Source organism: Paramormyrops kingsleyae, chromosome 4 (genome assembly GCF_048594095.1).
Source record: "Paramormyrops kingsleyae isolate MSU_618 chromosome 4, PKINGS_0.4, whole genome shotgun sequence".
NCBI lineage: Eukaryota > Metazoa > Chordata > Actinopteri > Osteoglossiformes > Mormyridae > Paramormyrops > Paramormyrops kingsleyae.
Window position 1 is genome coordinate 25,825,070 of NC_132800.1, and position 20,220 is coordinate 25,845,289.

General features: G+C 43.1%; 2 protein-coding genes across 2 annotated transcripts in view; both read left to right on the forward strand.

Moving 5' to 3' along the window:
• LOC111846294 (protein NLRC3-like) overlaps positions 1-20,220 on the forward strand; it is a 303,153-nt gene that overhangs the window by 252,621 nt on the left and 30,312 nt on the right. The gene's annotated exons all lie outside the window — the stretch shown is intronic.
• Positions 501-8,730, forward strand: LOC140588797 (tripartite motif-containing protein 16-like). Its single transcript, XM_072710975.1, has 6 exons — positions 501-1,334; positions 2,361-2,456; positions 3,200-3,433; positions 4,114-4,273; positions 4,833-4,892; positions 5,750-8,730. The coding sequence occupies exons 1-6, from the start codon at positions 849-851 to the stop codon at positions 6,283-6,285; spliced, it is 1,572 nt and encodes a 523-aa protein (XP_072567076.1). The 5' UTR covers positions 501-848; the 3' UTR covers positions 6,286-8,730.

Sequence of the window (20,220 nt, forward strand, 5' to 3'; positions counted from 1 at the left end):
TCTGTTCCTGAGGATGGCGGAAACTTTTGGCTTAAATGTAAGACTTTTACTTAATAGTGTTCAATGAATTTCTAGGATAAATTTCCATTATTATATTCCAGAAAAATTTTGTGTGCGAAAAATTATCACTCTGAACCTGGTCACCTGACTCTCCTTCCTAATGCAAATACACTCCCAGCACAAACACACTGAGAGAATTAAATATGGCATTTATGTGCTACGCCCTTTATTTTCATGAATATTATATATAGACTAATGTAAGAAACAAATCTGACAGCACTAGTCAAAGCTTGTTCTGTCTAATCCTGACACAGTCTGTCTATAATTGCACATACCTGCATGTTTCACCTGAAACCACATGATCACAAACACGTTTCTAAACAGACACAGAAATTCATTCTCAGTATAACTGCCCTTAAAACTTTCTACCTAATTTCTATCTACTGTACAAAATCAAAGAGTTGGATTACAGCTTTTTTTTTTTTTTACAAAAAAAAAACAATGTCAGTAACAGATATTCTCATAAAAGCTAAATAAATAACTGTTGTGTGTATAGTTTGCATACTGTACTGTTTTAGTTATAAACTCCAGCTCCACTGTTTGCCCAGTCTGCTCTTCTCAGTCTGGCCTCAGTCCAGAACCACACCTACTGCAGCCTGAGAAGCAGGAAGTTCCTCCCACTCTCACACACAGACGACTGTGAGAGAAAACGAAACTGAATCCTTTCAGAGCTCGTGGTAAAATGGCAGAAAAAAAATGTCGCAGTGGATCAGAACCAGTTCAGCTGCCCAATCTGTCTGGATCTACTGAAGGATCCAGTGACTATTCCCTGTGGACACAGTTACTGCATGAGCTGCATTAAGAGCTGCTGGAATCTGGAGGATTATCTTGGAGTTTACAGCTGCCCCCAGTGCAGACAGACCTTCATACCCAGACCTGTTCTGGGCAGAAACACCATACTGGCTGAAATGGTGGAGAAACTGAAGAAGACTGGATTACAGACAACTACTCCTGCTGACCATTATGCTGGACCTGGAGATGTGGAGTGTGACGTCTGTACTGGGAGAAAACACAAAGCTGTCAGGTCCTGCCTGGTGTGTCTGGCCTCTTACTGTGAAACTCACCTCCAGCCTCACTGTGAGTCTCCAGCTTTTAAGAAGCACAAGCTGACTGTTGCCACTGGACGTCTGCAGGACAAGGTCTGTTCCCACCATGACAAACCCCTGGAGGTCTACTGCCGTACCGACCAGCAGTGTATCTGTTATCCCTGTTTGATGGATGAACACAGAGGCCATGATACAGTCTCAGCTGCTGCAGGAAGGGCGGAGATACAGGTCAGGCCAGAAGTACTCATATAAATATAAAGTTAATTTTAAATGACTGGATTTTGTCTTGTGCAGTGGTGCAGTGGTTAGCACTGCTGCCTCACAGCTGGAAGGTCTTGGGTTTGGTCCTGGGTTGTTTCTTTGTGCAGTTGACATGCTCTCCCCTTGTTCGAGTAGGTTTCCACTGGGGGCTCTGGTTTCCTCCCATGGTTGAAAAGCTTGCAGGGCAGGTTGAATGCTGAGTCTAAATTGGCCCTGTGAGTGTGGCTGGCTGTGTGTGTGGGTGGGTGACTGCCCTGGGCTGGTGACTGCGATAGGCTCTGGTCCCCCCCCCCCCGTGACCCCAGTTGGAATTAAGCGGTTATGGTGATGGATGGACTTCTTGTAGACTGACTGGTGGATAGAACATTCTGGACATTTTCATGCTTAGCACAGAAATGTCTCAACATTGTTGAGGTGTTCTTACTATAGGTTAGCTGATGACTGCACTGCAAACATTCCACCTGGACCAGGCCAATCCACAAATAACAGCATCAATACTGTTACACACACACACACACACACACACATATATATTCCAATTTACCAACCGGCGAACCTTATTTGTTGATACAAGTTTGAAGTGCAGCCAAACTTCAGAACGACCTCTTTCCTTTCTGGTTCCATAGCTCCAAAACTTATGCTGCAGTGTGTCTGTGCTGATATATGTGCTCTATAACACGTTTGAAACCGCTAATGAGATTTGCGCCTCATGTTCAATTTCCAAAGCAGTCACGTGCTTGAGTGCAGAACGAAGCTTCGTATGACCATGGTCACGTGTTCACATGGTCATTGTATCCTACCTATTATGATTTCCATCCATCCATCCATCCATCTCCTAACCAGTAACCCAGGTCAGGCTCAGGGGGAGTGCCTGGAGCCTTTCCCAGGCAGCATAGGGCCCAAGGCTGGGCTCCACCCTGGACAGGATGATTAATGAATGTGATCTCAGCTAATGAAACAAACTTGTTTTGTCATCTTGTTTCCTATCTGTAGAAACAAATGGGTAAAACACTGAGGGAATTTCGGCAGAGAATTCAGATGAGAAAGAAGGAGCTGCAGGAGCTGAGAGAGGCTGTGGCCTCTATCACAGTGAGTATGGACCTGAAGAGAAGATAACAGCTGGCTTGTGATCATATTGAATCTTTCAGATTCAACATATTGCAGATTTACAGACTTGTGGGGATTAATCAAATTAATGCTGCTGTGGGTTATTCTGGGTCAGAGGTTGAATGGGATGAAGTTGCTAGATAACAGAGTTTAACCAAGTGCTGCAGCAGAAGTAGCTTGTTTATTTAAAAAATACCATAAAAGGCCCATTTGAGAAAAATGCAACTTTTCACAAAGTTGTGCATATAAACACCAAGAAAGTCACCTATTAAACTGAGACCTAATGGTGGAAACCAACCTGCCCCACAGCCACCAGTCTCTGCCAAATCCCTGCAGCTGACAGTGTATGAGCTTAATGAGCGATTCACGATTCTTTAATTGTCACATGCACAGTCATACAGTTACAACATGCAGTGACATGTATCCTGAACCACTCTTTTGACTGTGCAACTGGTTACAAAGGATATGAAAAATAAATAAATAAATAAATACATCTTTTAAAATATCACTTTGAATATAATACAGATTTACAGTGATCATTTCCAGTCAGTGCTGGCTGGGTTTCAGTACCTGAGGCATCCAGCACCGTGACGCTCCAAACCCCAGCCCTGTGCTGTTTATATACCTCCTGTCAGCTCACATCTCTATTGTACGATGAGGCTCTCTGGAGTCTCAAAAGGGGCCAATTGTAATTTACTGTCCTCTGCTCCCTGTGTCACCAACAGAGATCAGCACAGTCAGCAGTGGAGGACAGCGAGAGGATCTTCACTGAGATGATCTGTTCCATTGGGAGAAGACGCTCTGAGGTGACAAAGCTGATCAGAGATCAGGAGAAGGCTGCAGTGAGTCAGGCTGAAGGAGACATGGAGAGACTGAAGCAGGAGATCGATGAACTAAAGAGGAGACACTCTGAGCTGGAGCAGCTTTCACACACAGAGGATCACATCCATTTCCTCCAGGTAACAGAACAGCTACTGTGGCAATAAGAAAACCAGAATATTCAAATGGATGCTGTGACGACCTTGAGTGTGGGTTGTGGATTGGTCATCAAGTGTTGGCAATTTTCATTGTCATGACTCTGAGCCAGTTACACCCGATGCTTGTTAAGGCTGTAGCTGATTTGTTCCCTTTTAAAATGGCCAGGCTTTGGGGAAAATGGGGCTCGTGCTCAGGCGCCTGTTGCATGTTGCCATTTGTTTGGCTTTTGTTATGGTTTTATTTTTGTATTTCATTTTCATAAGAACATAAGAACATAAGAAATTTACAAACGAGAGGAGGCCATTCGGCCCATCAAGCTCGTTTGGGGTTCATTTTCTGTATTTATTCTACACTACATGAACATTGCATGCCTGCCTTACTGACACTACTGACAACCATGCGTTATATATGTTGTGTAGCATTCTTTTTCTTTTATTCTTTTTAAATTCTTTAATTATCTGGTAAGCTTGGGTCCAGTGTCTTCTCTTGGATTTTCTTTTTTTTCCTTTTTGTTACGGTTTTGAGCCAGATCATAACAGATGCATATTGTCATTTGTATTTCAGCTAGTCTGTCATTTGTCAGATGTTAAAGGTCCTGATAAATAGATTGCAATACACATTTGTATTGATGAATCTGTTTAATCAAACTGTGTGTCTGTAGAGGCGCCAGGGTCTTCCTGTCACCCGTGAAGCTGGATTTGGACCCAGAATCTCTGTCAGTCCAAGATCTGATTTTGGGAATTTCAGGAAGGTGGTTTCTGAACTGAAAGATCAACTGGAGAATGTTTGCAGAAAGAAAATGGCAAAGATCCATCATGCAGGTTAATACATTTTCTAATCTGATCATGTTACTATAGACCAGGGGTGGTCAATCTTATCCAGAAAGGGCTGCTGTCTGTGGGCTTTTGCCGGATTACTAATTAGAGGACTGATTGGCTGAAGAGTCCTCACGCCTGGGGTTGAACAGCTGACCTAAAGGTTATCCTAAAGACCTGCATAGACGTTGGCCCTTTGCGGGTAAGACTGGCCACCCCTGATGTAGACCATGCAGAGAGAGTATGCAGTACAGTCAGCCTCACATTTGTGTGACCAAGTCAGTTTGTTTTCAATAAGGTTAAATCTCTGTGATAACTGGTGAAAGAGCTTCACATTCTACTGGCTGCAAAACCCAGATCACATGAAACATGTTTCTTCTACATTATAGGAACCAAAAATCTGTACTATGTGTAACTTACCATGATTTGCAGTTTGTTAAAATGCCTGTTATTGTCCCTCATAATGATAATACCCTACTGCTGTTATCTCCACAGTGAGTGAAGTCCATCTCCCACAAGTAAATTCCTTTTACTCACATCCCTGTTTCTCTCTGTCTCCTTCTAGTTACCAAAGACACCAACCTACCGGTATTAGTGCCCAGGACCAGAGCAGAATTCTTACACTGTGAGTCTGTTTACACACACGCTTCTCTCTCCCTGTATGAGGTGGAGTCTGTTTTATTGTGTTTAATTTTCTACTGCTAGGGGAGCATCTCTTTCTCTCTCCCGCTGCCTCCTGGTCTTTCACATTTACATGAGCTTTTTATCCCCTAACAAAACGTCACCATACTGCCACCCCAATAAACCTGTTACATACTTATAAATGCGTATGCATGTGTGTGCAGACTCACGCCAGCCAGTTGATTAAAGTTGGCAACCCTGTGAACTGTATATTCACTTATCTGAATTTGTAAAACGTAGGGAGACATAAATAGACATCACTGCTGTGGTACGTGTGCAGGGAATATCAGAATAAGAATTTACTAATAATAATACTTAAATAGGACACATGCGCATGTGCACAGTACACAGCTTGACCGATGAAGTGTTGCGATTTGCGGGGAACCAGCCTAGATGCGTCAGCGTCCGCACGCTGCTGGAGAGAGGTGTGTGTCCAAAGTGGTTTGAAAGAAGTTCATATTGAGGCGGAAAGACAAACTCACTTTTAGTGGTATAATTTTATGGTTAATATGTTTAATGAATTTTGTTTGTAATTTTATTTACCTGTAATTAAGCATATTAGTTTAACACGCGCAGCATTTCAGCGCGTCTTCCCGCCGGCGTCCGACATTTCCTGAGCTATTTCACATACTTGAATTCCTGCTTCGTTATGGTGACGCTGTGCTGTTTTATATTTTATGTATCGTACAGAATAATAGAGCGCAGGCTAAAGTGCAGTTCGATCCCCAGCGTGTCTCAGCGCTGATAATGATGAAGATGCTAGGCTTCGTGATGGGATTAATCGCTCTTCCTTCTGCCTAGACTCCTGCCAGCTGACGCTGGACCCCAACACAGCAAACAGAGAGCTGTCTCTGTCAGGGGGGAACAGGAAGGTGACACATGTGTGGGAGGAGCAGCCATATCCTGATCATCCAGAGAGATTTGACCGCCGGCCCCAAGTTCTGTGCAGAGAGAGTCTGACTGACCGCTGTTACTGGGAGGCTGAGTGGGATGGAAGATATGGAGCCTGGATAGGAGTGACTTATAAAGGGATCGGGAGGAAAGGAGGGAGGGACTGTCAGCTTGGAGTCAATGACAAGTCATGGAGTCTGTACTGTAATCCTGACAGTTACTCTGTCTGGCACAATAATAAATACATTGACATACCCAAAGAGCCCTCAGGCTCCCGCAGAGTAGGAGTGTATCTGGACTGGGGGGCTGGTGCTCTGTCCTTCTACAGAGTCTCCTCTGATGGACTGACCCCCCTGTACAGATTCACCTTCTCATTCACTGAGCCCCTCTATCCAGGGTTTCAGGTTCATAAAAACTCCTCCGTGTCCCTGTGCATGCTGGGATAGCTCACTGTGTGCTGGAGGAATCATTTTTACCTCATCAGAGTGTCACATGCCGCTGCTTCTCCGTGGCAAAAAGGTAAAATCTCTGCTTTTTTAACCAGTATAACCATTTTTACTCTGTCTGAAGTGTGACGTATGTCAGACAAAAATAAATGAATGTTTGTTCAGCTTGCCAAACCCATGCAAAATTTCTGTTTTTCTCTGACTTATGTTCTGTGTTGTCTGTGAATGATGCACCAAAACTGGCAAAACAAAATCATAGTACATGCAGTTGTACCAATAGAGTGAATTCTGATTCTGAATAAAATAAAATGTAATGAAATGTAAGCCTGATGACTAGGGGGAGCATTTCCCCTCCCCTCTATAGGAATATTTTATATATTTCTGTCTATATATTGTATTTCCTACCTGTACACTGACAATAAAGGCTTCCTAGATTTCCAGAAGGCCCCCACAAACGGCTCTTGCTAAAGCTTAAAGCTGCAGGGATTTTAGGAACTGTAGCAGCTTGGATCGAAAACTGGCTAACTGACAGGAAGCAGCGAGTAGTTATTAGAGGCACAATGTCACAGTGGGCCTCTGTTCATAGTGGGGTACCGCAGGGTTCAATTTTAGGACCACTATTGTTCCTAATTTACATGAATGATATTGACACAAATACATACAGTAAACTGGTTAAATTTGCAGACGACACCAAGGTGGGCGGTGTAGCAGATACTGATCTAGCAGCAGAGAGGCTTCAACGGGATCTGGATTTAATTAGCGAATGGGCTGATACTTGGCAGATGAAATTTAACACAGATAAATGTAAGGTAATCCATGCAGGGAGCAGAAATATAAAGTACAGATATTTTATGGGTTCCACTGAAATAAAGGTAGCTGATTATGAGAAAGATCTCGGCATGTATGTTGATGCTTCCATGTCCCACTCTCGCCAGTGTGGGGAAGCAATAAAAAAGGCCAACAGAATGTTGGGTTATATCTCTAGATGTGTGGAGTTTAAGTCAAGGGAGGTGATGTTACACTTATATAATTCCTTGGTAAGACCCCACCTAGAATACTGTGTGCAGGTTTGGTCACCATACCTCAAGAAGGTCATTGCTGCCTTAGAAAAGGTGCAACGAAGAGCTATGAGAATGATTCCTGGTCTTAGAGGAATGTCTTATGAGGAGAGGTTAGCGGAACTGAATCTGTTCAGCCTTGAGCAAAGGAGACTAAGGGGGGATATGATTCAGGTCTATAAGATTCTAACGGGTCTGGATGCTGTTCAGCCAAATGACTATTTCAATATTAGTCTAAATACCAGAACTCGTGGCCATAAGTGGAAATTAGCGGGAGAACATTTTAAAACAAATTTGAGGAAGCACTTCTTTACACAGCGTGTAGTCAGAGTATGGAATAGTCTTCCTGCTAGTGTAGCAGAAGCTAAAACCATAGGTTCCTTTAAATCAGAGCTAGATAAGATTTTAACAACTCTGAGCTATTAGTTAAGTTCTCCCCAAACGAGCTTGATGGGCCGAATGGCCTCCTCTCGTTTGTAAATTTCTTATGTTCTATTCTATCCTATCAATGTCCCAGTTCAGCGCTGCTCAGAGCGTAACCGAGTAACACACTTAATACGCGCTCTCTGGTGACTGAGCACAGCAGCCTGATATCGCAGCGGTGATGCTTTGGCTAGCAGGGGGCAGCAGACATTTTATTAACTCAGAACCTACAACGGTCCTGAGGTAACTGAGTAAAGATAAATAATATAATCATATTAAACATATGATAACTTAGTAAACATAAATAACATAAAATCTTAATAAATTACGTTAATATTACAACTAGAATTTTGTGATCAAATTTTGTGAGCAAAAAAATCACCTGATCAGCAATGATGCAATAATTACCAATTACCAGAAAAAAACATACATTCTGTTTCATTAGGAATCCTGATGTGTGTGTGTGTGTATGTTCATGTATTGATTGTATTAATGCTCGCTGTATATTAACTATATACATGTTATAGTACCAACTTACCTGTTTGTTTGTGCCTGACAGGTATGACTTGTTAAGTTCCTTTTTCACTCCACACAATTTAGAATTGAGACTGTCAGCTACAATGTGACCCCCAATACACTCACAGTGGCATTGCAGCAATACAGATATACCCCTGAAAACAATGGAAAGGTGGATTCTCACTCCCTCTAGTGACGAGCGCCACATTCTGTGCTGCTGCCTCTGCTGGCCGCTTGTTTGTTTCTCTCCCCCCTGTCTAATTTAGATGTGATGCACCTGTTCCCCTGGGGGTGGGTGTATAAGGTGGGTTCCCGGCTAAGGGGAGAGGAATCGATCCTGTGGCAGCCACCACGGCGGCTTCGGCTCTGCATCAGTGTTTCATTGTCCTTTTCTGTTATGTTCTCTCCTGTTTGTGCTCTTTGTTAATAAATGACCCCTGACAATCGAGCCATCCTGGGTCTGAGTGCGTTTATGCTGCGTCTGACAGCAGCCGGAACGTAACACTTACAGAGACTAAAATGCATGAGCATGAGGGTTTACAGCCTATATGCACAAGCATTTCTCTCACATCTGTGATATACTTACAGACAGCGACACACATGCAAACAGGAATATTTATCCCTCTGGTGACACAAAAGCATACAAATTATCACAGTTGTGTCCAGTTACTGTGACACATGTAACACGCATGTAAACTGTCCTGTCATTTCTCTGGGCATATCCCTAATCCTAACTAAGATAACAGTATCTTTTACCCAGCTCTAACCTGAACCATAAGAAACCAAACAAAATACAAGACTTTTGGGTAATTTCATTGTTTGATTGCATTCACAGATTTTTATAAAATTGAAGATTACATTGTGTAGAGCTGAGAAATGTTCCCACAAGCTAAAAAGTAACAGGTTTTGACACTTTGCTGGGATATTTGTCCCTCACAACGCGGTGAATACAAATCCGTACACACACACACACACACACACACACATTCACATACACCACTGTCAGGCACAGTGACACATTCAGATACACACTCTCAGGCACAGGGACACACACACACATTCACATACACACTCTCAGGCACAGGGACACACACTCTGCCCTCCTCCCATGAAGCTCGCTGCTCTGAGCTGAGCGCCCTCTGCTGACCACAGCTGTTACTGCTCCCATTTCATTAATATGGAAGCCATCTGCTTGTGTTGATGTTTCGCCTGATATTTCAGGATGCTGGTGGGTGTACTGGGCGGACTGGGTACTGATACGGTTATGGTGAGGGATGCTGGAAAGATGGACGATCTACAGTGCAGCTTGCCAGAACAGGGGTTTTAAGTAAAGTTTATATTCCATGAAAGTCCACATACATCATTCCATTCACCCTATTCATGTATATACTGTATGTCTGCCCTCCTATCGTGGCATGTGCACTATGTGTGGTCCGTGACCAACCCCCATGTTTGCATTCGTGTACTTAATCTGCAATTTACCCCTGTAATTGTGAACATACAGCCTCCATGTGTCTTAGGCTGCACCGTGGTCCTGGGGAAACGATGTCTCTTACCACCGTATACTTGCATGTAGCTGGCACGACAGTAAATTCCACTCGACTTGACTTGAATGGACTTGAGTGGCAACAGCGCCACCTTCTGAGCAAACCTAGCTTTTAAAGTCGACTTTCATTGTAGAAAATGATAGCAAATAAAGAGCAATATGAAAGGTTTGAAATGCTGATTTTGCAACAAATATCTTTAATTGCTTCAGGACAGAATCACATTTGCACGAACTACATTACATTTACGTTATCCTTTTTGTTTTCAATTTTGCTATTTTTAACCTTTTTTTCAGTTTAGTCCTATACCTTTGGAACATCCATTTTTCATCAAAAATCCAAGGCTCTCTGTTTTTTCATTGCACATCACTATTTTATTTTCCATCACTAATTTATGATGCTATGATTATTGTTCTGTTTTTCAGCTTCCTATTTGTGTACTTTGGGTGTTTGCTGGGTGTGGCATGAAGCAAGTTTCTGTTTGTTATTTACAGCTGATGCACTACATGCATGTTTGTCTGTGCTGCTTTCAAAAGAATTTCCTCCTGAGATCCATTTGATCTTTTTCTTAATCAATGCCGAGCCTCAAATGTACACATTACATGGACCAGTGATCCTGCTCTCAAACAGTGTCTGCTGCTTGTCAATCAAAATTAATGAATGTTGTTTATTTAAATCTCACACAAGGCTGTTTAATTAAGAGCTCATCTGAAAGGGAAGCCGGAGTGCAGGGAGGGCCTTGTGGACCCCTGACCCCTGACCCCCGACCCGGCAGAGGAATGCTTATCTCCTGCGACTGCGCAGAACGAGCCACAGACAGCAGGAGAGCCCAGAAGAAGGCAGGGACCATCGCAGCGGCTGGCATCCAGGCAGGATGCTCTCCAGCATAAGCTAAGCCTTCTGAGAAAAAACACCAAGCCACCCCCATATATGTGCTCATGGTACAACCTCGGTTGCCAAGAAGCAGCTACCATTAGTATTCCGCAGGGAGGGAGGAGAGGACAGGCACTCAGGTCTTTGTTTTGGAAGACTGATCTCTTTCTTTGGTAGACTGATGGTACCTTCAGGGAAACACGACAAATGATGTCAAAAATGATGTAATCCACCATCTAGAAAGATCTACCTGGAAAAGGGGCACTATTCAGTCTCTTAATGCATGTTACAGTGAGGAGCTGCCATTCTGGGAAAGTCTGGCTTCCCCATTGGGGACATGGTTAACAGAACAGCGTGTGAAAGACAGTGCACTAAAATGACGTGTTTTGGGGTAACTCTCAGAGGGAAGGCTGATTTATCACTATTTTCCCAATAGTGAGTCAAAGTCAGGAAATAAAAGCCTATGTTCTGTTTTGGGATCCTGTGCCCAGATGGGGCGTCTGGCCCCGCAGGCTGTTTGACTTCACTGGCTTGTTGTCAGACGATTTATCTGTATCTGTGGCTCAGATCACGTCGGGACTTGTGGAACCCATCAGCTGGCCCTAATAAATCTGACTGCCAGGAGTCCCAGTTAGCATTAGCACAAGTTTGCTAACCCTAACCCTAATAAATCTGACTGCCAGGAGTCCCAGTTATAGTAATGATAATTATGTTACTATAATTATGGTTTCACACAACGGTACAATGACCGGACTCGGGAAACGAACGGAAATGCAGACTAAATACCCTGGACTAATGACAACAATCAGAAAGAGCTGTTGAACACGGGGAATCCACACGGGGTCAATGAGGGGACGTGGCACACAGGAGGAGCAGACGAGCGGATCATGACAGGTGGGGCTACAGAAGCCTTTCCATAATGAATACTAATCATCACCTATGAATCTATTTAGGGTGAATGATTTACTTTTGAGACGTTTAATTTATCAATAGGCATATTGTCAATGCTAATTACAAGATAATTGTATCATTTACAAACAATTTGTTCCTGTTTTGAAATTCACAGTGACAGCTCCATACTACAACTTGTCCCAATCCTTCATCTTGGCATATTAACAAACTGATTCCTTTTAAATGAATAACGGCTTTGTTGTATAAACTGTTTATTTCAGGTCGTTCTCCAGTGGCCTCTTGTCATTCAGGTGTGGCGTTTGTAGACCAACACAGGAAAGCCATCATCCAAAAAGTGTCACTGATTGACCCCATACTGGACGACCTCCATGAGCATATCAGCAGGGAAAAGTACAGTAACATACGTGCTGCCAGTACCAGCCAGGAGAGGATGAGGAGGCTGTATGAGGTGTTGAACAGTGATGAGCTGAAAAAGCTTTTTTTGACTCCCTGAAGAAGAATGATCCCTCCCTTGTCTTAGAATTGCTTGACTAATAATTATGTAAGTACGCAAAACTATTCGCCGCTTCAAACCTCCCAGCTAATATTCTCTGTTCTTAACTCTTTTCAAGCCAGTTTGTACCACAACCTTTTTAAATCCCTGTCAGTCCACACTAGGGATGGTAAGACTGACCGATTCGCATTGGTGCACTGGTATAAAAATTCACAATGGGAAAAAACGTTTGCAGCAGGTACAGTTTGAGATGAATGTTTGTTTCTAACAACATTGTTTCTAACTTCTTTTCATCGGTAAAATCTGATTTAACAACTTAGAATGGTGAATAAGATCATTTTGCTTTTTAATTTCATATCATTTAGCCGTTTTTCATATTTTCTGGGCTCATCATGCTTCCAGACCACAGCAGGGCTTTTATTGCTAACCTGCTTGCGTTTGTAAGCTGCTGCACATGAAACAAACTTTCTTTTGCGTGTGTTTCAGAAGCTAAAATGTCTCCTGGCTCGTCCGACTTTTAGGGGAATAAAACTGAGCCGTCTGTACATTTATATGTTGAAGCATGTTTGGTAATGAATGGTGGATGTTTATTTGGTTCATTTAAAAGATTTTGCTTAAATGTATTTGCCCACGTTTGATGGAGCCAACATTGAAAAGTAATTATTGGAAACTTTGTGCGTAAAAGCAAACTCTCTTCTGAATATGAAGGGAGAGTAATTGCCAGCTCGTTCTTATTCTTAATGGAAAGTGAGGAAGGATCTTTAATACAGTCCAGGGTGTGTTTGTTATTTGCTTTGCTATTTTTTTTAAAGTAAAAACTTCTTTCTTTTAAGATTTAGGCCTACAAGCAAGTCTTTAGTTTTATTTTGTTGTTTAAGTCATATTCACCTGCAGAATGTTTCACCATCACCTACCTTTCCCATCATATTGTACTGCCTGCTGGGTCAGAACACCTGAAGTCAGACTGTCACCGCAGTTTTTGCTGCTGTGCCTCACCTGGGTCAGCACCTCTCTCACCATGCTGGGGCCACGTGATCTCATCAACATACGAAGACACTAGGGGTGCAACGGTGCAGGTATCCCACGGTACGGTATGTACCTCGGTATTTGGGCCACGGTTTCGGTTCGGTTTAAATACAACACTACAAATAACACAAGAAAACAAATAATAAACTGCCTCTTATTTATGTATAAAATATCTATACATGTATAAAATTCAAACTTACAAAATGTAAACAAAAACACTTTAAAAATGTTAAAGTGCCTCTTAAAGTGCTCTAAACACTCTATATTCCACTCGAGGCTCTGTGCTTGAGCCAAATCGTTTTCGATGGCTTTGCGCGCTTTGTCATAGAGCTCGGGAATTATAACGTCGCTGAAATGTGTACGGCAGGGCACAACATAACGTGGGTCAAGCGTTTTAATTAAGTGTCAAAACCCCGCATCTTCGACAACAGAAAAGGGTTGCAAAGCTTTAGCAATGAACGTTCCCACTGCACGGGTTATTTTCTTATGTTTATCGGATGTAGCAGGGTATGTCTGTTGAAAAGCTTTTTCGATAGACACTTGTTTACCTGCAGTTACCTTTTCGTCTGTCCTCCGTTCAGGAACCGTTATATCAGCATGACTACTCTTGAGATGCTTAGCCATATTGCTCCTGTTTCCATTAGCGTATGGGACACGTGTTAGGCAATGTTTACAAACAGTGACATTTCTATTAACTGTTTTGACTCCCTGGTCGTTGTATTCTACAGCGAACCCGAAAAAAATCCATACTGGACATTTGTACGAAGCCGGTGCTTCTTCAAACTTCTGCCTCTCAACTGTTCCGCTAGTGCTGGCCATACTTGTTTGTTTTTCTTTTTTTCTGCGTCTGCGTACCGAGCTGCGAGCTCAGCTCCAGTTACGTCAGTGTGAGAGGGCGAGTGGATGGAGCCACAACAGTGATTGGACATTAACTCACGGTGGAGGGCTTTCGCTCATTGACGCTTACTGTTTAACTGGAGCCTGATAAGCATTAATCGCCATTTTCAAAAGGAAGTGCAAAAATGAAATACCGCGGTACACAAGGGCGTACCGGACCGTGCAGCGCGTACCGAACGGTCCGGTATTTTACAGAGTACCGTTGCATCCCTAGAAGACACAACGCTGAGTTTCACAACAGGGGAGTCCCAGGCCTGTGGCCTGTACTACGAAGCGGGGTAACTGGCTTATCGGGGTAACTTTGCAAGTAACTTGATGACATGTGGTATAACTTCGCGATTAACCTGTACTACGAAAGGTGGGTAGGTTTTACTTGAGGCATGCTGCCATGGCAATTTACGCTAAGTCTCAAAACTGCTCCGAGCAGTTTTTGTTCTTGGTTAAGTCGAGGTTTCTGCGTAAGTCAGCCCTATATGAGCACCGCCCCTCCAACTACAGTTTCTCCGAAGACAATGCCAGCTTGCCTGGATGATCCGTACGACATTGGCGCGCGAATCGTGAGGGGCTCTGTTAATATGTATGAAATGGAGCAATTGCATATAATATGCATACAATGTATTAATTAATAACTGTTAGAGAGAAAGTTATTCTGAAAACCCAAGGGGTGTGCATTGTTCCCTGTTGTCCACTGATCAAAGCACACTTCACGAGATGTGACTGTCTTGTCTAGTTTTAAAGTTATTAACCCATTCATGTATTGTCCCATTGCACATTATACGGATACAATCGAGCATTAAAAAATTAATTAAAATTTGTATGTAAAGTAATATGGGAAACAAAGGGGTGTGCAACAGTTGCCATGAGCCCAAAATACTAAACCACCATGTCATTACAGCTGACAGGACCTATTATATTAGCTATTAACACAATTTGGCACAAATCACAAAAAGGTTTTAAGCTCAAAAATAATCGGTGTGCATCGATGTCTGTGTACTGGACATCACAATTCTGTCATTAAAAATGCCCACCTTCAGTAAAGTTATTAAAGCCAGAAAACTGAATATGGAATATGAGGCTAACTTAACCGTGGTGACAGGTTCCTAGTCTTTTTCTCACTACACATATGCTTCTGTTTTGTCCTGTTGTAAATCATTTAATTGTTTGTTAAACAGTGGCTCACCTTCTATTAAGTGTCATATGAACAGACACCTTTTTCTTATTAGCTGTAAAACATAGAAACACGCTATTAAGTGGAGGCTAGACACAACAAATCTTTCATAATGAGTAGAAATATAAATACATAGCCCTACCACTTGACATGATATTTTTATATTTCATCTTTACTTGCTGCCACATACGCTTTCCACTACTATTGCATTTGGAATCGGATCAGTTATTGTTAACATTAGGTTTACATTATGAGTAACATTACAGTAATGGAACTTCAGGGAGCATTACATTACTTAGCAGCATATAATAGGTGACTTCTGAATTGTGTCGCATCTGTTAGCCTATATGTTAGCAATAGTATTTCAATTCTTTTCAGAAAACACTTCATAGTCTAATACTCGGACGTGAGATATTTTAGACCACGTTTTATGACCATGAAAATGTATGTATGCATTTTCTCCGTCTGCAATACGTTGCCAACAAGCCTGCCTGCTTTTGTTGGCTGCAGTGGTATTGGACTTTCTTTACAGCATTGATTTAAACTCCTCATAACCCTGCGTAATTAGCATGCAGTCTGGTGTGTTCGTGTAGTATAGTGCTCCTAGCGTGGACCCCTCCTGGTAAGCCTCACTCTGGTTAATTACTTTAGGTACTCCACCCTCTTAAGAGTGGGAACCAGTAGTGGGTTTGTTGGCCATTGAAAATGAACTAAAAGAGCTATTAGTTATACAGTATACTATTATACCCGCTGAATCTGTATCTGAGCCCAGGTGTTTGTCTCTCTCCCCTTTAGTGCTGCCCCCTACAGTGTCAGAGTAAGGGGTACAGCCCTGGTACAGCTTTGCTCCCCAAGGTACAAACAGCACACCATCTATAACACCATAAATCTATTATATATACTATTATACCCGCTGAATCTGTATCTGAGCCCAGGTGTTTGTCTCTCTCCCCTTTAGTGCTGCCCTCTACACTGTCAGAGTAAGGGGTACAGCTCTGGTACAGCTCTGCTCCCCAAGGTACAAACAGCACACCATCTATAACACCATAAATCTATTATATATACTATTATACCTGCTGAATCTGTATCTGAGCCCAGGTGTTTGTCTCTCTCCCCTTTAGTGCTGCCCTCTACACTGTCAGAGTAAGGGGTACAGCTCTGGTACAGCTCTGCTCCCCAAGGTACAAACAGCACACCATCTATAACACCATAAATCTATTATATATACTATTATACCTGCTGAATCTGTATCTGAGCCCAGGTATTTGTCTCTCTCCCCTTTAGTGCTGCCCTCTACACTGTCAGAGTAAGGGGTACAGCCCTGGTACAGCTTTGCTCCCCAAGGTACAAACAGCACACCATCTATAACACCATAAATCTATTATATATACTATTATACCCGCTGAATCTGTATCTGAGCCCAGGTATTTGTCTCTCTCCCTTTTAGTGCTGCCCCCTACAGTGTCAGAGTAAGGGGTACAGCCCTGGTACAGCTCTGCTCCCCAAAGTACAAACATCATACCATCTATAACACCATAAATCTATTATATATACTATTATACCCGCTGAATCTGTATCTGAGCCCAGGTATTTGTCTCTCTCCCCTTTAGTGCTGCCCTCTACACTGTCAGAGTAAGGGGTACAGCCCTGGTACAGCTCTGCTCCCCAAGGTACAAACAGCACACCATCTATAACACCATAAATCTATTATATATACTATTATACCCGCTGAATCTGTATCTGAGCCCAGGTGTTTGTCTCTCTCCCCTTTAGTGCTGCCCCCTACAGTGTCAGAGTAAGGGGTACAGCCCTGGTACAGCTCTGCTCCCCAAGGTACAAACAGCACACCATCTATAATACCATAAATCTATTATATATACTATTATACCCGCTGAATCTGTATCTGAGCCCAGGTATTTGTCTCTCTCCCCTTTAGTGCTGCCCCCTACAGTGTCAGAGTAAGGGGTACAGCCCTGGTACAGCTCTGCTCCCCAAGGTACAAACAGCACACCATCTATAATACCATAAATCTATTATATATACTATTATACCCGCTGAATCTGTATCTGAGCCCAGGTATTTGTCTCTCTCCCCTTTAGTGCTGCCCCCTACAGTGTCAGAGTAAGGGGTACAGCCCTGGTACAGCTCTGCTCCCCAAGGTACAAACAGCATACCATCTATAACACCATAAATCTATTATATATACTATTATACCCGCTGAATCTGTATCTGAGCCCAGGTATTTGTCTCTCTCCCTTTTAGTGCTGCCCCCTACAGTGTCAGAGTAAGGGGTACAGCCCTGGTACAGCTCTGCTCCCCAAAGTACAAACATCATACCATCTATAACACCATAAATCTATTATATATACTATTATACCCGCTGAATCTGTATCTGAGCCCAGGTATTTGTCTCTCTCCCTTTTAGTGCTGCCCCCTACAGTGTCAGAGTAAGGGGTACAGCCCTGGTACAGCTCTGCTCCCCAAAGTACAAACATCATACCATCTATAACACCATAAATCTATTATATATACTATTATACCCGCTGAATCTGTATCTGAGCCCAGGTATTTGTCTCTCTCCCTTTTAGTGCTGCCCCCTACAGTGTCAGAGTAAGGGGTACAGCCCTGGTACAGCTCTGCTCCCCAAAGTACAAACATCATACCATCTATAACACCATAAATCTATTATATATACTATTATACCCGCTGAATCTGTATCTGAGCCCAGGTATTTGTCTCTCTCCCCTTTAGTGCTGCCCTCTACACTGTCAGAGTAAGGGGTACAGCCCTGGTACAGCTCTGCTCCCCAAGGTACAAACAGCACACCATCTATAACACCATAAATCTATTATATATACTATTATACCCGCTGAATCTGTATCTGAGCCCAGGTGTTTGTCTCTCTCCCCTTTAGTGCTGCCCCCTACAGTGTCAGAGTAAGGGGTACAGCCCTGGTACAGCTCTGCTCCCCAAGGTACAAACAGCACACCATCTATAATACCATAAATCTATTATATATACTATTATACCCGCTGAATCTGTATCTGAGCCCAGGTATTTGTCTCTCTCCCCTTTAGTGCTGCCCCCTACAGTGTCAGAGTAAGGGGTACAGCCCTGGTACAGCTCTGCTCCCCAAGGTACAAACAGCACACCATCTATAATACCATAAATCTATTATATATACTATTATACCCGCTGAATCTGTATCTGAGCCCAGGTATTTGTCTCTCTCCCCTTTAGTGCTGCCCCCTACAGTGTCAGAGTAAGGGGTACAGCCCTGGTACAGCTCTGCTCCCCAAGGTACAAACAGCATACCATCTATAACACCATAAATCTATAATATATACTATTATACCTGCTGAATCTGTATCTGAGCCCAGGTATTTGCCTCTCTCCCCTTTAGTGCTGCCCCCTACAGTGTCAGAGTAAGGGGTACAGCCCTGGTACAGCTCTGCTCCTCAAGGTACAAACAGCACACTGTCTATAACACCATAAATCTATTATATATACTATTATACCCGCTGAATCTGTATCTGAGCCCAGGTATTTGTCTCTCTCCCCTTTAGTGCTGCCCTCTACAGTGTCAGAGTAAGGGGTACAGCCCTGGTACAGCTCTGCTCCCCAAGGTACAAACAGCATACCATCTATAACACCATAAATCTATTATATATACTATTATACCTGCTGAATCTGTATCTGAGCCCAGGTATTTGTCTCTCTCCCCTTTAGTGCTGCCCTCTACACTGTCAGAGTAAGGGGTACAGCCCTGGTACAGCTTTGCTCCCCAAGGTACAAACAGCATACCATCTATAACACCATAAATCTATTATATATACTATTATACCTGCTGAATCTGTATCTGAGCCCAGGTATTTGTCTCTCTCCCCTTTAGTGCTGCCCCCTACAGTGTCAGAGTAAGGGGTACAGCCCTGGTACAGCTCTGCTCCCCAAGGTACAAACAGCATACCATCTATAACACCATAAATCTATTATATATACTATTATACCCGCTGAATCTGTATCTGAGCCCAGGTATTTGCCTCTCTCCCCTTTAGTGCTGCCCCCTACACTGTCAGAGTAAGGGGTACAGCCCTGGTACAGCTCTGCTCCCCAAGGTACAAACAGCACACTGTCTATAACACCATAAATCTATTATATATACTATTATACCTGCTGAATCTGTATCTGAGCCCAGGTATTTGTCTCTCTCCCCTTTAGTGCTGCCCTCTACACTGTCAGAGTAAGGGGTACAGCCCTGGTACAGCTCTGCTCCCCAAGGTACAAACATCATACCATCTATTATATATAGATTTGGCTTGAATTGGCATTGAAAAGGTTTTAAGTCTTAACTTTCACATCAGGATTTCTGCAGACACCCTACCCTGCGCGGTGCTCCGTTATCGACAGGTGAGAAAAAAATGCATTCACCATTTCGCACTTGAATATGACATACTTGTAATTCTGACTTCACAACTGGGAAGTTGGACCTTCTGACCAAGTTTTCAATGTAATTTGTATAGCACATTTAAACATCACAATAGTACCATCTAAAGCGCTGTGAATTGTAATATTACAGGGTTGCCAAGTCACACATAGCTATGAAGTATACACTGATTACAGTGTGTTATCACACCCACCACATGACGGGGGGGAGGACCTGAGTGCAGCCTTGTGGCGGGTGATACCTCAGCACCACACCAGTCCGAATGGACCAGTATGAGGCTTTTTTCCCCAGTGGCTGGAGTACTAATCCTGCCACCAACCCCCCAAGTTATTCCCAGTAAGTTGGAGGGCCTGCTTATTGGGCTGGATGTAGATTAACATCATATCCAGGATGAAGCAATTGCGGGTTAATGGCCTTGCTCAAGGGCCTAATGGAGTAGGCTCACTCTCGGGATTCAAACCAGCAACCTTCCAGTTGCTGGGACAGAGCACTAGCCTCAGAGCCACCACTCCATCCCCAATCAGTGCATGCTCCTTACCTCCTCTGGTCAACTCACGCATCTGGAGTTACACTCGCACTTT

Bases quoted from the DNA above. Each gene is read 5' to 3' on its own strand.
- LOC140588797 (XM_072710975.1), top strand. From the start codon at position 849: ATGAGCTGCATTAAGAGCTGCTGGAATCTGGAGGATTATCTTGGAGTT. The intron at 3,434-4,113 runs GTAACAGAACAG...GTGTGTCTGTAG, and splicing joins ATCACATCCATTTCCTCCAG to AGGCGCCAGGGTCTTCCTGT. The intron at 4,893-5,749 runs GTGAGTCTGTTT...CCTTCTGCCTAG, and splicing joins CAGAGCAGAATTCTTACACT to ACTCCTGCCAGCTGACGCTG.